Raw genomic sequence first — 17,933 nt, 5'->3', positions numbered from 1 at the left:
ACAATGCCATTTAGGGAACATGCAAGATGATCTGAGGATTTTTAATATGTAACATGACCTTGCTTACTTAGAGGTTAATTTTCAAAAGGATTTACACACTTAAAACTGGGTTTTTACTCACATAAATGCACTGTAAGCGTGTAAGTGGGCTTTTGAAAACTTCTACAATATATGGTATTGAATTGTCAATACGTTTACCTGCAGAAGTGCACTTTAAGCACGTAAATAGGCTTTTGAAAATTGCTATGACAAATGCTCCTCTCATGCACATATATATCCCCCTTAATGTGGTGCAGATGTGCAATAACCAACATACATTGGTTTGTTTTTCTTTTACACAGGCCTGGCTGTCTGAAGTAGAGGGAAAAGGAAGTTTGAGAGGAGAGAGAAGGCACAGCTCTGATGTGAATCATCTTGTAGCACAAGGAAGAGAGAGGTCATTACTTTTAATAGCCTTAGTGCTCTTTATTTCAGCTTAATTTCCAGTCCTCAAAATGTGGGCTTCTGATCACTTGATTTCATCATTCAGCAATGTTTTCTAGAAAGTACAAAAACCATGGCATGCCAGGCACGAGCACCCCAGGGCAGGTTAAATCCAACAGCTGCCACCTCCACTTTAAGCCTGCCTTTTTTGGATTCATATTTCTCCACAGAGGAATTCGTGATGACGTGTACAAGTGTAAACGGTCAAAATTTGCCATGCCACGACCAAACGACATTATCGGAGTTCATGAAATCGTATGGAATTTTACAAAGTTTGATGTTTGTTGGCTGGGATGTTGCATTTCCCCCCCTCTGCTTCAGTAGAAATCAGAACCAAGAAAGCTGTTGTATGGAGGGATACATCCTCTGATCTGAGATACAGCAAATCAAAATAGAGTTAGATCAAAGTCTGACAAAGAGTGAAGCACATGAGAGCGCTAGAAGTGGAAGCATGCCGGCTTGATCAAGGGCAGCTTACCTTCTGCCCTTCCTAATGCATAAGGTTTGAAGGTTTACTCTCCATCTACTTTGCTCCGCCACCCTCCCCAGCCAACATATTTTTTGGGGAGGCCGGAGATGTGGCAGGCGTGGGAAGGTGAGTGCATTCCTTTCTTGGAGACTGCATCCTTCCTCCTTCCACCCCCACCAAACCAGCCCCATACAGCTCTCTCTCTTTCTCTTCCCACCTCATCAAGGTACAGGCCTACCTCCCACTCTCTCTATTCTCCCCCTCCCCATCTCTGTCCTCCCAGGCCCCAAGACACTTCCTGCTGCTCCTCTACTCTGGTGGGAGGGGGAAGGTGTTTCCTGGCCCCGCACCTCCTGCTGTTTGACAGCAGGGATGTTGGGGGTGCCGCAGCTTGGCTCCCTGGCACTCCTCCTGGTCCCCTTTGGAGATGGAGGTGTTCCTCGTGAACCGACTTGCCAGGGAGATGTTCCCCGCTTTGCCACTTTCTGTTGGTGTTTGCCATTTCTCCTTGGCAGTGAAAATAAACTTGCTGCTGGTAAACGTCTTATTTTTCAGTCCCTGCCAGCGTAACGCTCACTGCATCACCAGGCTGCCCCACTAATCTTATTTCGCTGTTTCTCCCTTGTTTCCTAGCATAGCAGTTCAGTTCTACTGAATTGTACTAGGAATCATTGAGTCTGGGAAATCAGAAACCCTTTGCAGTGGCAGATTGCCGAGTCAGCAGTGGGGAATCCTCGGCACAGGCGACACCTTGCCAGGGCAGTACACATAGGGGGTAATTTTCAAACGCATTTACGTGCGTAAAATGGCTTCTTGAAATTTATCCTGGGGGCTGTACGCGTAGCGGCACATGCGTTATGCATACTCGGAAGCATTACCAGAGGGTGGGGGTGAGATGGGGAAATTACCTGCCTCCTCTTCCGCACCGAGGTGCGTGTGGTGCTGTGCGAATTTTCAAAGCAGACTTAAATGTGTAACTTCGCTTTAAAATTAGGGCACTTCGTACGCATAGACTTCAGCCCTGCGTGGACTTTTAAAAAATTGGGCTCATGGTGTAGATCTTAATCTAGCATGACATTTAGGGAGTTTCTGCTGATTTGTTCCTTGAAGCTATGTTAGCAGTTCAGGAACAGCTTAACTACTGTACTATTCCAAAAACCAAAGGACAGAGAGAAAACAGCGTGCAGCTGCTCCTTGATTGTATGAAAGAACATGGGTTTCTGTCTGGTTCATACTACTAGTGCCTAGAGCCACAAGTAATCATGAAGAAGGATTAGAAGAAAAGGTTTGTCTAACTGGTGAAGAGTTGGGCAAGTAAGTAGTGGCGTACCTTAAAGTGTTTGGTACCTGGGGGTGGATATTTCCTTTGGCACCCCCCCCAGCGATCTCCGGTTCACTCCCTCCCTGCCTGCTCTACATCCTCTCATTCACTGCTCCTCTCACTTCAAAACTAGTAAAACCATTCAAATAATAAGAATATTTCCAACAAGCTGACGAATACAATGACATCTAATAATTAAGAGCTCATACAAAATTTAACAATTTTTCCAAACAGAAAGAAAATATTTCAAAATGACAAACAAATCAGACACCAAATAATTAAAACCAATAAGGAGGGAAACATTCCTCGCTCCATATCTGGGAACATTTGATTTCCAGTCTTGCCGAGCTGCTTGTGGATTAGTGGGGCAGCACAAACTTTCTTCACACACAGACACACACACACAACCCAGGGGGAGAGAGGAGGGATGCTGGTGTGCACTAATTGCCAGCACTCATACAGCAACAACCCTACTTATGAAAATGCAATGCTGCAGATATTACACTGGGCCCTAAAACACCAGTACACCTCCTAGTAGGAAAACAGAATAAACCAGACTGCTATAGATCCCTATAAAGAAACTACATGCTAGCATATTATCTCACTTTGTTCACACACACAGACCTTTACCAAATACAGAATAAAAATATCACAAAGTATAAATAGAAACATGCAGAGAAAAATTGAACTGGAAACTGCTACAAGCCAGAGACTATCCAGTGCAACATTAAAAAAAAAACCTGAAACATCATCCCTCATAAAACATCAAACAAATTTAAGAAATATAAAGCATCAATCATAATAGTAAAGCCATACTAATAAAAAGAATAAATATTTTAAAACAGATGACAAATAGAACATCCAATAATGAAAAAACATATAAAAATGTTAAAATTTCCCAAACACCAATAGAATATTTCAAAACAGCAGGCACATCAAATAACACCTAATAATTAAAATGAATAAGGATTAAAAAATCACCCAGTCTCCATACCTGGGAACTTTTGATTTCCAGATGCCCTGAGATTGGCATAGATTAGTGGGGAGGAGGGATTGGGGGGAGGTTGTGCGGTGTTGCACACAGACGTTCTCTCTCACACGCACGCATACACACACTGGCTCGTTCTCACACTCGCATGCCGTCTGTCTCAGACACACAGGTTCCCTCTCGGTTGCATGCACACACATGCTCTGTCACACACTCAAGCACGCACATGCTCTCAATCACACACTCACAGATAGATGCGGTCACACGCACCACACATATCCTCTTGTCACACACACACACACACACACACACACATATAGAGCCTCTCCACATATGGTTTCGCACACATGCTCTCAATCACAAACACATTTTTTCACTCACTCAAACCCCCCCCCCCCCCCCCGTTTCCCGGGAAGCTCATTAAGGCATTAACAACCTCCTCCTTTAGCCCCCCGTAGCCTGGAAAAAAAGAGGAGTCTCATGGGCCTCCGTTGCTCTGCTTCCTGTTCTTGCATGCGTGCAGCCCGGCTCCTTCTCTCGCTGCCCTTCGGCTGCAAGCAGGATGGGCTCCGCTCACAGCCCACTGAATGTCCTCGCAATTTCTTTTCCACCTGATCAGGGGGCTCTTCACTTTTTGGCCAACTCATGTTGGGCTTTGCCGGTGGCCTCAGGTCGGGCCCTTTCCTGGCTGTCACCTGGGACAGGTCGCCCTCTTGTGCCCCCCCCCTCAGTATCACTGCAAGTGACAATTACTGCAAAAGGAAAACGTAGAGTCGTGTATTTGAGGTACAGAAAGCTAGAGGATGAGAACACAATTTGTGGATTAGGACTGGGGGAAGGGTTGGAAGAGTGAGAGAGAAATCTCCTGCTGGTTATATCTGGTGATCTCAAGTTAGCGAAACTTTGTGAAAAGACAGTGGCCAGAGCCACAGAAAAACCAAAGTGCATGGGGAGAGGTATCACCAGTAGGAAAAAAAGAGATAAGGTCTCTGTATAAATCATTGGCGAAACCTTGCTTCCAACATAGTATAGACAAGAGTAGAAGCAGCCCAGGGAATGGCCACCAAAATGGTGCAGATTCCACACCGGGGGTAGGCAACTCCAGTCCTTGAGTGCCGTAAGCCAGTTGGGTTTTCAGGATATTCACAATGAATATGCAAGAGACGCATTTGCATGCCCATGGAGACAGGGCATGCAAATGTAACATTTTCAGTGTGGATAGCTTGAAAACCCAACCAGCTTGCCGCACTCGAGAACCAGGGTTGCCTACCCCTGTCCTACACCATAAGCTTAAAGACCTAATTATGGATACCCAAGAGAGAGAGAGAGAGGAAGAAAAAAAAAATAAAAATATATATATATATAAACCTACACTCAGATACCTCAATGGTATGAATGCACAAGAAGTGAGCATCATTCAGTAGAAAGGATTTTCTAGAACAAAGAGTCATGATGTGAGACTTGAAGGGAGTAGATAGGAGATAGTTCCTTCCAGAAATGACGATGGATTCATGGAATGGCCTCCCAGTGCAGGTAGTGGAGACAGAAAAGTACTAGAACATAAGAAAGCATGGATAAGCACAAAGGATCCTTGTGAGAAAGTGAAGGTAAAGCCGGAAATCAAATGGGACTGAAAAGCAAGCCGGGCTGACTAGATGAGTCATGCTGTCCTTATTTGCCGACTTAGGCTGGTTTTGTGTGCATCAGTTTTATTTGCTGGAAAAGACCAAATTGAATTTGATTGATTGGTTTAGCATTTTCCAAGATACACAGTTTGAATCTGCTCCTTCCATCTTCCAAGCCATTTTCTGCTTCACCAATTCAGCCCTATCTAGGAGGGGATAGAGCTGAGATTGTGGTCAGGATATGCAAAACTAGTCTGAGTCAAACTTGAATCAGTGGGTGTCAGCCTGGTTTGATCTCCGTAAAATCTGGTCTGGGCAAAGAATTGGGGGGTTTTCCCAGGAGAACTTTGGCACAATCTTTGAAAATCCACTGCAGGTGCATAAAAGTCCTTGGTGGGTTTTGTACAGATCCAAAGAAGATTCTTGCTGGTAACTCCCCATTTATTGTCGGGCCGATACAGTAAAAAACGCGGGAGAGCGGGCGAGCGCCCAGGACACTTTTCTGTGCGCGCGATACAGTAAAAAAATGTATTTAAATTAGGCCCGGCGGTAAAAAGAGGCGCTAGGGACACAGCCACGGGTTCGGAAACCGGACGCCGGCAAAATTGAGCGTCCGGTTTTCAAGCCGCGGATCTATTTCAAAATTATTTTTTTTTTACTTTTTTAAGCTTTCGGGACCTCCGACTTTATATCGCCATGATATTAAGTCGGAGGGTGCACAGAAAAGCAGGTTTTACTGCTTTTCTGTGCACTTTCCCAGTGCCCGGACAAATTAGCGCCTACCTTTGGGTAGGCGCTAATTTGTCCGGGCATACCTAATAGGGCCATCAACATGCATTTGCGGGTGCTATTAGGTTTGGGAGGGTTGGAAGCGCGTTTTGGACGCGCTATTACCCCTTACTGAATAAGCTAGCGCGATGAAAACGCGCATCCAAATGCCGGCTAGCAGTGCACTCCATCGGAGCGCACTGTACTGTATCGGCCTGTAAATAAGGTGTTTGAAACAATTTGATGAACCCGCTGATTTTATACAGGTTGAGTAAGCTATTTTGTGAATCCTTTTTAAAAGTTTGCTCATATATAATTCTTGGTCCGAATAGATCAGACTAGCCCAGGAATGAAATGATCTTTTGTTCTTACATGTTTGCCATGGCCCAGACCATTTGTAAGAAATCTTCTGTACTAGTTTATATGAAAAGCAATCTACATGTAGGCCTCTCAGTGAACTTACTTGTTTCTAGAGCAAAACTGTTAATTTTGTACTTGAAAAATCTTAGAAATGGACTTAGATGTATCCGTTGGCATTAACAGCAAAATATGTTCAGAATGCAAGGTTAAGGACTAGATGCGCAGTCTTTGAAGTAAGAATCTGTCTTTATGCATGGCAGTTCTTGAACACAAAGAACAAATACATTCTGCATGGAGTTTTTGAAAATGACTCTTGACTTCTGTTTAATGTGTGTTTATGGACTCGTTCCTGTATTTCTTGTGTTTCAGTCCCGAGGGAAGCTACACGGAAGATGCAAATCAGGAAGGTCGAGTCCAGCCACAGTCACATGGCCACCATGAGTTTGAGGATGACTTTGAAGATGACGATCCTCTTCCGGTCATTGGACATTGCAAAGCCATTTATCCATTTGATGGTACAATTAAAATTTCGTTACTCATCATAACGCTCTGGTGTGGTGAATGCCTTAGCAACTGGTTGCATCTCAGAAATTGCTTTTGTCATCTAATTTCAGAACTTGGGTGCAGTGCTTGTGGATTGGTCGGCCTGGATTTTGGTGACCGGTCATTTTACTGACAGATTGAATCTAGCTAGTGTTGCTCGTGTAGATGCAGAATATGATCATGAAAGTGCACATTCCAGCCTGGCTGACTCCAAAAGCCAATAAGATTGTAGTGCATCCTGACAGTGGTATGCTTGCTGAAAAGCAGAACATTTGAAAGTTATTTTATACAAATTTGAGACTTCTGGGTGGAGTGTATCCAGTTATCCTCTGAACCCCTGCAGAGGCTCTTGGAGCCAGTACAGGAGTGTGCAGTTTTCTGATTGCAGTCCTGAATCATGAAGAACATCACTCAAAATTAAATCGTGCTCTGTTGTGATGCTATACACTCCTAGGGAGCACTTGAACTTAGCTGCTATTGAAAAGTTGACTCTTGCCAAACTCCATAGAATTCAGCAATGTAAGGAACTGCATGAATGTCTAATTTATGAAAATTTACACTGTCCTCTTCAATTCTACTTCATTTCTGGAATAGGATGATTGATTGCACTGAAGCGACTGCAAGTGACACGATCCCCCGATTCAATTAGGGATATTACTAAACCTTTTCATATTGGATAGTGTTATTGTAAGATTGCATGGCTTTGCTGTGTTGGGTGTCCACTCCAACAGCGTCAATAGACTTCTGTTGACCAAGCAGCAATACAAGTAAATTAGATTATAGCTACTGTGGATAAATGATCCCTTAGTTTAGCTGAAGCTGCTTTTTTAGTTCACTGTTTTTACCATATGTATCCATTTTTCAATGCTATATGGAAATTCGTGCACTTGAACCTTCATGGCCTTGAACCAGATGCTTCTTTAGCTTGCAGAGCTGCCTGGATAGATGTCTGTTAGCAGAAAAGATGTTCCTGACCACACATTCTCTGTTGCCTCTCCCCCTTACTGCGGAGGGTTTTAAAGCTTGCACGCTCGGGTGCATATCCTCTGCTAGATGCACAGTGCTCCTCCGTATGTTTGAGCTTTCTGTCCCACTCACAGCTTTTTGCACTGTAACCATGTAATTTTATCTTATCTGCACATGAGGATGTAGAGATATATTTAACAGGCAAATTTCAAAAGCATCCCTCACTCCTGACATTGACTTACTAGTGTGAATATCAATATCCTTGATGAATGCCGTGGTTTACAGATGCAGTTAAATGACAGTTTTAGGTAATAATCAGGAGGCAGAGATTATGCCTAGATTAGAAAGCCAGACCTGCAGCCTGAATAGAAGTATATAAATGATTTTTCTGTTTTCTGTGGTTTTAAGCATTTTGTTTAGCTGCTTCTTGCCTTTTCCCCCTTTCGTGGAACGTGTATACAAAATTCGTTTTTGAACTTAAACGTGACATAAATTTGTCTTCCGTTTTCCCGCAGGCCATAACGAGGGCACTCTTGCCATGCAGGAAGCTGAGGTTCTGTACATTATTGAAGAGGACAAAGGAGACGGCTGGACCCGAGCACGAAGACAGAGCGGAGAGGAAGGCTACGTCCCAACGTCGTACATAGAAATAACGCTAGAGAAAAACAGTAAAGGTGCAGTGACTTATATCTAACATTCAGCTGGCAGTAGAGTGCATTCCACAGAAAAGGATCAGCAGATTAACAATGTGAACATGTGCTAAGAACTCTAAGGGTGCAGAGGTCTTGTTTAGATGGCGTTTCTTGTTCACCGTGTGAGCGCAGCTAAAGGGTTCATTTTTTACAGATGTGAATTTTATCACTAGAAGAAAAACCCTCATGAGCACATTGGAGAATCTTAGGGAATTGTTCGTAATGTCGACCAATTGCAGTTGGCTCAGATATTCAGCTTGTTTTCTATATTAGGGACTTGGGTGGGGGAGTTTTATTTTACAAATCATTGAATCGGATCTTTTGGTAAGAGTTCCATATATTTCCATAGTGACTTTTATAAGTTTTCCTGTTTGGTTTTGAACTTTTTTTTTTTTAAGTAAACATTTACAGCATCTGCATATACCTAATATTCACAGTTAAGCTTCCCAGTTCCAAAAACAAAGCATCTGTCAGCCTTCAGACTGAAAGCATTAAGTGCATCCTACTCTAGCTTTATTACTCCCAGTGCAAGGGCAGTTCCCGACAGCTCATCGAGGAGGTCTTTTGCAGAAAAAGATTGGCATGGGAATTTTTATGTGCTATGGAAATACGTAGGCAGCCTGACTTTTACCGAAAGGAAAGAGCATGTCCTGATTTCTCAATAAGATGAGGAAGCACAGTGTCGCTGGGAAGTACATGACAAGTGAGATTAAGAGAGAGAATTACTCCTTGTTCCTATAAAAATGAATCTAAAATTACAGTAACTATAATTTAGACTTGCTACTACTTGTTTTAAGAGTGATCAAGATTTTGGATATGGGAACGTGCAGTTCCCTTATTTCATGACCTCGCAAGGCCATGAACATGACAGTTTTTCAAATTACTAGTGGATAGGTTGCAGCAGCTACTTGGTGACCAGACCAAGGGATCCTTCCATGCTACCAACATTACTCTCTTTTTTATTATTATTATTTTTTTAATAGCTGCACCACTAGTGAGATTTTAAGCTAATCTAGAGCAGTGATACTCAATGGTAGTCGCTCAGAAAATCACTGTAGCTATGTGCTAGGTCTCCCAGAACCCCAGCCACACGTTGTAGTTTAGGATTAAAATTGACAGCATTAACATAATAGCAGCATGATTTGAAACATGTGGTGGTGCAGAAGAGTCCATGTTAATGAAGAGTCAAGCGCCGCTCTTCAGTCTGAGTAACACCAATGGAGACAAATCTGAAGAGTCTCTGTTGTGCCAAAGCTCTCTGATGATGTCCCTCTTTTCTCTTTCCTCTCGGACTGCAGGTTCCTGAAGAGGGTTTCTGAGGAAATGGGCGAGCTGTTGAAGGAGGTTACACGCAGCTGCTTTTTAGGGGAGGGGGATTTAGCGTGGGAGGCCCAGAGAAAGAGAGCAGCAAGTTGCATGAATGCATGCAGGTATCCATTGTTCACGCTGTCATTAACATCTCCATATTCCTAACATGGACACTCTTGCCAGTGCTGCAGTTTCTGTAGCGTACGTACGCGCGCTATACAGTAACAAAAAAAATGGAAAAACGGCAACCATGCCGAAAAAGGACACTAAAAGGTGTTCCTAAAATTGAAAACTATTCAACATTTCTCAAGTGTCCAGTGAACTCTGTTCATCCAAACTCTTTTAATTGGCTCTCAATTCAGAAGTTTGTGACCTGTGAATGTCTCTGCCTGTGCCACCTACATGCTCGCCCTAACATCCTGTTGCATGTCTAGCATGATCACCCTAGATTGTGTCAGGCATGTCTACATAACCTCTTCTACTTTTCATGGTCTTTTGTCTTTATTTTGCATTTGTAGCAAAACCACTTTACTTTTTAGCACTGTTTTCACTCCTGTGTCCGTGCCTGTCATTTTTTTTTTTTTTGCTGCTATATCTGTTCTATCTGTGGTAACAGCTGCTTACATTCCATTTTTGACGTTATCAATAAGATGATGAAAACCAAGGCTGTTCCTATTGACATTACATGATACATTTCTGCTCTGACCTGGACCTATTAGAGCTATGGTTCACCTTCAGCCACCTGAGTGCAGCAGCAAGCACCGAATGCATGGAATAACCCCGAAGATCTCCATCGTCTTCAGAAGAAAAGACTAGTTTCAAGTCCCGGACTTGCCATGAGACACTGCCTTAAACTAGTGTGCCTAAACTGTCGATTGCCAATACTACCAGTACAGTATCCCACGAGGGCTTGCTGTAGTGTCAGCTCAGTAGGAGCTCCTGGAACGCATCAAACAGTGCTGCAGCTGCCGAGGGGGAGTGCCTTGTGTCACGCGTGACGCATTGTACGTTTCTGGATGGAATGCTGAATGTTTTTAATGGACATTTTATGGAGAATGCACTCTTGACGGTCTTTCCCACTTGGGCTACAAAGCTGCAGCCTGTTTACTCCGATGACTGTCTGTCGCCCGGCCAGGTTTTATTCTATGAACTTGTTGAACGCTGAGTGTAAGTATCTTTGTGCACTTTTCTTTGTAAAACAGTTGAAACTGGGATGTGTTTTATACATGTAAATATAGGTGTCTGCAGTGCCCATGTTGCCTATTTGTGATTTTTATCAAAGAAAATAGACGATGTGTAATGAGCGAGGGAAATGTTTTCATTAGGGTGTCGTTGGCGCCACCATTTCCTGCTTTCATGTGGATACCCAGAGCACCACCTCTTTTCACTGGAAATGGAGCAATATCTCGAAACAATATTCTTCAAAGTAATTTTTCAGTGTTATTGAAATTGTACTGCAAGTTAAACTAAAACCAAGAGTAATACCTTGTGGAAGTTTGTTCCTCATTTAGAAATAAAAGTGTACCACTATTAGACTGATGTTGGTGTGTTACATTTGGGACGGGGGAATAATAAGAGCTATCCAGTTTAGACTTTTGAGTAGTGTATACGAGGGTTATTTATATAATGTGACTTTACTCATTACTGACAAACAGAGTGTAGTTTTTTAAATCTAATGCTGTTTAATTTTAAATTTCACGGTGAGGATGAAAAGCGATCCAGGCTGTCTTGTTTCTGGGCTACCGGCCATCTAGGTCAGAGAAGACCTCCTTGTACAGGACTAACTGTTCTTTCAAGCTGTCGTTTTGTGTCAAGGCGCAGAGCTTTGCTTCCTCTGGAGGCGAGGTGCTTTCCTGTGAAGGAACAGAGCAGTCTGTAGGAGCGGAATTAACCATAGGAGAGAGAAAAAAAAACCTCATTTGTACTTGCACAGTTAGTAAGAAATCATTGTTTTGGAAATTTGAACATGTGGGTTGTGTTAATCTTAAAAATTTCAGTACATTTTTAATCTTTTTGTGCACACGTCGATTTTCTTAACAGTTAATGCTTTGTCTAAAATCTTGTTCTGTTGAGAATATTTTCATGATATTAAAAAAAAAAAAAAAAAAAGCTTCATGGTCAAATTCTTTTGTTTTGTTCCATTCAAATATTTCACAACATCTGGATTTCTGTCATTAACAGCTGATGATTAAAAGAAATAACAAATGGTTAATTTGCAGCTGTTAAGCAAATTGTGTTCGGTTTTGATTCAAACCATCCTTAGCTATTGAAACATAGAAACTGCCATCATACGAAGCTTACCAGGCCCTTCTAGTCTGTCCCTCTTTGCTGTCGGTTGTAACATCATAGTTCATACCACTCCTTAAGCATACTGCTTACAAATTTTATTTAGATTTAGTTCATGACTTTCCTTGGTAGCTAAGGCGCATTGCATTTAGGTCCCATAGCTATTTCCCTGTCTCCAGAGGGCCTTCATGGCTGACGCAATGGAGGTTGAAGTGACCTGGCCAAGGTCACAAGGAGCATCGGTGGGAATTGTACCCTGGCTTCCCCAGTTCGCAGCCTGTTCTAACCACTAAGCTACGCCCCATTGCCAATTGTGGGACATTGTGGCTGTGATTTCCCCTGCCTCTACCCGCACCCTGGCAAAGGCAGAATAAAACTGACTGTAAAAAAACAAAACAAAAACCTCTGACATTACCCCTAAGTCTCGTCTTTCCAGTCACTTAGTGCCGCCCTTTCTTCTAGAACTGTCTTTCCACTGAACAGTGCTTGCCATCTTCTGTTTATTCTTTTAGCTAACTTAATGTCTTCTTCTCTAAAATATACTTAGGTGCTACTACTACTGCTATTTATCACTTCTAAAGCTCTATAGGCACGCACAACGCTGTCCAGACACACACAGGACAGTCCCTGCCGAACGAAGCTTACAATGTAGTCAAGACATACGTGACAATGAAGAACCTGGGGTGAGCGTATTTATTGTAGAGAAGTACTGGGAAATCTAAAAGCCATTTCAAAACGGTGAGTTTTTAAACTGGATTTCAATAGGGTCAGAGAGGAAGCATGACCCACCAAGTCTGGAAGTCTGTTCCAGGCATAGGAGGTAGTTTTCAAAGGAGTTGCATGTGTGAATATAACATATTATCGTAGCAATTTTCAGAAGCCCACTTATGTGTGCAAACCCAGTTTTTTATGCGTAAGACCTTTTGAAAATTACTTCCCCTACGCACAGCAAACTGGAAAGCATGACGTTAGGAGTTGGCAGTGGAGGAGAAGGGCACAGATATGAGCAACTTGCCCTATGAACAGAGTTCACGAGGAAAGGTGTAGAGAGAGAAGATAGGTAATGAAGTCCTTAAGTCTTACCTCGTAGTGCTGATGGTGCAGACTCTGGATGTATGCAGCATGTTGGTAGCCTTTCACTGTCTTATGCTCTTAAGATTGACCCTCCAGAACTGAATACAGTCCAGATTTGGTCTCGCCAGTGATTTGTACAGCTATCACTCCCTCCTTGTTCTGTTTGTGTCTCCCAGTGCATTCTAGCATTTGACTGCCAACCCCTCCCCGTCATATTTATGGATGTTTTGCTGTAATCTGCCCTGTATATGGTGTAGAAGGGCGGAATATAAGATATTTCAAATAAAATATTAGCAACCCCAAAAACATGAAAAATGATCAGGCCACAGCTTCTTACCCTGTTTAGTAGTAGTTGGTATTGTGCCTGCCATTCTATAGTGCACCTCTGTATTCCAAAAACATGGCTCTGGCTTTCTTTTAAATCGTAACTGACACACTCTATACTTCTGCAAAAGTTTTCTTGAACACCTCATTTTATCCACACTTTATGAAATAGCACTTGTGTTGCATATCTGTGAGACCTTCAAAAAGACAGTGTTATAGCCTTCCCCCACATCTCCTCTGTTTGATCCCTCCTACAGTCTTCACTCCCTCTAGATTCTCATAGCTTTCAGTTCACTCCAACTTCCCATTTCTCCCTCCACCATCAGAATCACCATTACTAACACCCTTCCACCCCCCTTATTCGTTCCTGCTGCTCTAGCACATGCCTATCTCCAGCACCCCACCATTCTGTCGTGAACTGTGCAGTAGTGGCAATAGTCAAAAAGCAGGTCATGAGAACTCCCCGTTGCATGTCAGCAACAGGAAAAAAAAAAGATGGAATGGCTTAGGAGAAGATGAGCAGTTCTCAGAAATTCCTGAGCAGCAGCTGTGCAAAGATAGCACCTCTCCCTGGACAGCATGAGCAATTGCAGTGAGTAGAGTTTGCTCAATTCCACGGGCTGAGGCAAATTTTGTGGTAGTTAGCTCAGAATCACCACTAGCTGGGGACCTTGCTTATATTGATCCACACTGTCCAGTAATCACTGGGCTTTAAGTGACTACCCACTGTGATAGGGCTTTCTAAACTAGAGACACTGTATATATAAATTTAAGAAACATAAGAAATGCCAACCTGTGTCCAACCAAAGTTCCATGAATTCCCGTGGCAGATCATAGAAACATAGAAATGATGGCAGAAGAAGACCAAATGGCCCATCCAGTCTGCCCAGCAAGCTATGCACTTTTTTGTTTCCTCTTACTTGTTACGCTTGGCTCTTAGTACCTTTTAGTTCTATTTCCCTTCCACCCCACCATTCATGTAGAGAGCAGTGTTGGAACTGCATCTAACTGAATATGTAGCTTAGTTAGGGGTAGTAACCGCCTCAATAAGCAAGCTACACCCATGCTTTTGTTTACTCGACTATGTAATTCAGTCCTCGTTGGTTGTTGTCTATATATAGATCCTCTTTTCTACATTGCCCCTGCCGTTGAAGCAGAGAGCTATGCTGGATATGCGACGTCCTCGAGACACAGATCCATTATAGCATACTATGTAAATATTAACTGTAAATGCGTTTTTACTATGTAAATATTCCTGTCCCTCTCTCTTTTTCCTCCTATCCCAGTTGTGAACTTCCCCGTTCATTGTAACTATTATTTTCCGCACCAGTTCAATACCTCTAGTTCTATGTTCAATGCACAACTTGTTAAATGTAAACCGACTTGATGCAACCTCTGGTCGTGAAAGCCGGTATAGAAAATAATAAAATAAATAAATAAATAAGTGTCAGACTTTCTCCCCTGCTGTTGAAGCAGAGAGCTATGCTGGATATGCGTTGAACGTGAAGTAACAGACTTTCTCCCCTGCCATTGAAGCAGAGCTATGCTGGATGTGAGTTGAAAGTGAAGTAACAGACTTTCTCCCCTGCCGTTGAAGCAGAGCTATGCTGGATGTGAGTTGAAAGTGAAGTGTCAGACTTTCTCCCCTGCCGTTGAAGCAGAGAGCTATGCTAGATATGCATTGAAAGTAAAGTATCAGGCTTATTTGGTTTGGGGGTATTAACCGCCGTAATAAGCAAGCTACACCCCGCTTTTTTGTGAATGCAAATCCTTTTTTTTTTCCACATTTCCTCTTACCGTTGAAGCTTAGAGCAATGTTGGAGTCACATTAACCGTGTGTATGTATATTGAATAAGGGTATTATCTCCAGGTAGTAGCCTTCATTCCCGCGAGCCACCCCCTCTTCATTCACGTCCTCTAGACTTGATGGATCCACAGTATTTATCTGGCAGAAGTACCTAGTAGCATCACAAAGAATAGATCCAGGCCATGCTCATAACCAGGGATAAAACAGTAACTTTCCCAAGTCTGTGTGGCTAATAGTGGTTTATGAACTTTTCTCCAAAAATGTGTCAACCGTTTTAAACCCAACTATGTTAACTCTTTCACCATATCCTCTGGCAAAAAAAGTACACTAAAATAAAATACTTTCTCAGATGTTTTAAATGTGCTACCTCTTTGCTTCATGGACTGTCCTCTAGTCCTAATACTATTTGAAAGAATACATAACTATTCTGTGTTTGCTCATTCCCCACCCTTCAAGATTTTATAGACCTCTATTATATCTCTCAGCCATCTCTTCTCCAGATAAGAGCCTTAACTTGTTTAGCTTTTCCTCATAGAGGACTCATGCCACCCCCTTCATCATTTTGGTTACCCTTCTCTGCACGTTTTCTAGTTCCACTTTATCTTTTTGAGATGGGATGACTAGAATTGCACACAATATTCAAGGTAAGTTAGTACTATAGATTGATACAAAATCATTACAATATCATCTGTTTTTATTTCCTTTCCTCATAATACTTAACATTTTATTTGCTTTTTTGATTGCCACTGTGCTCTGCATTGAGGATTTCAAAGTGTTGTCCACAATGATTCCAAGATCCTTTTCCTGGGTGGTGATTCCTAATAGGGAATCCAGCACCGTGTGTCTATAGTTTATTCTTCTCTATATATATCATTATGCCCTTGTCCATATTAAATTTAATCTGACATTTAGATACCCAGTCCCCTAGTATCTCACGGTCCTCTTGCTTGTTTCACAATTAGCTTATGAACTTTAATTTTATAGTACCTGCAAATCTGAACACCTTACTCATCACTACCTTTTCCAGAAAACATATAATTACTGTTCAACTTTATTATTTGTTGACCTAAAGACATGTACAATCAGAGTTCCCCCTTTTTAGCTCCAAAACAAGCACCTGTTTAACAAAAATTAAAAACATAACAAAACAATAAGTTAGTTACAATCAAGAAAAAAAATTCAATGCAGTGACCATGTTCAAACGTGAGGAATTCTTTATCGCTTCATCAGTTTTTGATTCTCTTCAGGCAAAGTATTCAAAAAGGGTTTCAGATCTGACAAACAGCAGAGTCCTTGGATGATTTCTAAAGGAGTGAGTGATATTCCATCTCATTTATAAATATATTAAAAAGCACCGGTACCAGTACAGATCCCTGGGGCACTCCTCTAGTTACCTTTCTTCATTGAGAGAAATGACTATTCAGTTCTACTCTGTTTATCTCATGCATGTTCATGGATATCTTGAAAATCAACTAGCTCTAAGGTCACCAGAACAAGTTTAGGAAGCTCTTCACTATGACATTAACTACTTTCCCTTTTTTGTGGAGTCGTGGGGTTTGTTTGTAGTTGCCTACAAGTGCCCTTGAAAGGGGTCCTGAATTTCGATGCTATAGTTACAGCTAGGATGATCCTAATTGATCATGGTAGATTGAAACATTTCACCAAGTGCACCTCCCCTTTAGTTGCTATTCTACGGATACCTTCACTAAATTTCTATCTAACGTCTCACTGAACTGGAGTTCTGTACATCACACCACTGTGAATAGCAGGTCATTTTCTGTCTGCAAGTGTAAAAGGTGGCTGACTTGTAGGTTATATGTCACAGAATATTCAACACATTTATTTACAAGTATAGAAGTTTACTTATAAATCTGAGAATAAGCAATAAAAGCATACAAGATTAGAGTTTGCATTAAAGAATATATACTCAAAAATACTTCCCCTCACAGTTCCCAATGTGAGTCTGATATATCTTTGTAAGGATGGGAATACAGCGCCGGGAAACTAGCAACAGCTCATCAGGCACTTCATTAACCACTGGTAATGTCCAAAAGCTTTTCTTCTGAGCTATTCTTTCTCTGATTTCAAACAGTTTGTCTCATGTTGCTCTTTTTAAGTTAATTCTTCTGACCTTTGTTCTAGTTTCTTCTCTGGGCTACTCCCATATGTTCTTGAGGCCCCAAATGACTGTTCTTATCATATCAACAAACAGGTGTGGCCAAGTGGCTACTGTCCTGTTTTCTTCTGATATCTGCACAGTTAGCCTCCTGAGTAATTGCTCTTTAATATATCTGATCTCATGACTTGTTTTTTGTTACAAGCAGGTTAAGAAAAATGGCATTTTTATTCTCAGAACTTATAGACCTTATATCAAATAATTACACTAATGATATCAGTGATTCTCTGCTTCATTACTTTCTATCGCTGTACAAAATTCTTCACGTAATCTAACTAGCTGCTAAAAATAATTTCCCACAGCAAGGTAACCCATCTTGCTTGCTTCCATTCCTGCATTTCTGCTGCTTTTATGTTATTGTTCATATGAAATGACACTCATCTTTCTTTGTCTACTCTGTCCATGTACTATCTCTCCAATAGCAACAATGACAAGGTCAGCTCTGCCATTAGGGCCTCCAGATCTTGGATCTGTAAGCATTTGGGTAAATGGTCTTAAAGAACTTGCTTCTTCCCTGTTGACACTTTTCTCTATATCTTTGTGCCCATGTTCTTATCCTCCTCGTCATTTTCATATACACTAGTTCAATCTCCAACCATACATAGTTTCTTCCTGCTTTAAAATCATCATTGAGGTCTCTCTCCCTTTCTACATTATTTCCCCTATGCTTTCTTGGATATTCTCTTGGTAATGAGGCCATGTTAGAGTTTTGCAGTAGAACCTTACGCGGAGCAGTGCACCTG

At 41.9% G+C, this 17,933-nt stretch overlaps 1 protein-coding gene across 2 annotated transcripts in view; it reads left to right on the top strand.

The window, feature by feature from the left end:
* FNBP1L (formin binding protein 1 like) overlaps positions 1 to 11,085 on the top strand; it is a 194,076-nt gene extending 182,991 nt beyond the window's left edge. Inside the window, exons 12-15 of one of the 2 annotated variants that reach the window (XM_029618045.1) lie at positions 342 to 436; positions 6,384 to 6,529; positions 8,039 to 8,197; positions 9,514 to 11,085. In XM_029618045.1, coding sequence (XP_029473905.1) covers positions 342 to 436; positions 6,384 to 6,529; positions 8,039 to 8,197; positions 9,514 to 9,521 — 408 coding nt within the window. In that variant the 3' untranslated portion in view covers positions 9,522 to 11,085. Of the gene's footprint in view, positions 1 to 341; positions 437 to 6,383; positions 6,530 to 8,038 lie in introns of both variants that reach the window. The other variant, XM_029618044.1, reaches the window with a different exon arrangement.
* Positions 11,086 to 17,933: the final 6,848 nt, after the last annotated feature.

Source organism: Rhinatrema bivittatum, chromosome 10 (assembly GCF_901001135.1).
Source record: "Rhinatrema bivittatum chromosome 10, aRhiBiv1.1, whole genome shotgun sequence".
Classification (NCBI taxonomy): Eukaryota; Metazoa; Chordata; class Amphibia; order Gymnophiona; family Rhinatrematidae; genus Rhinatrema; species Rhinatrema bivittatum.
Note: the sequence above shows the minus strand (reverse complement) of the source record. Positions and strands in the feature narration are given on the sequence as shown.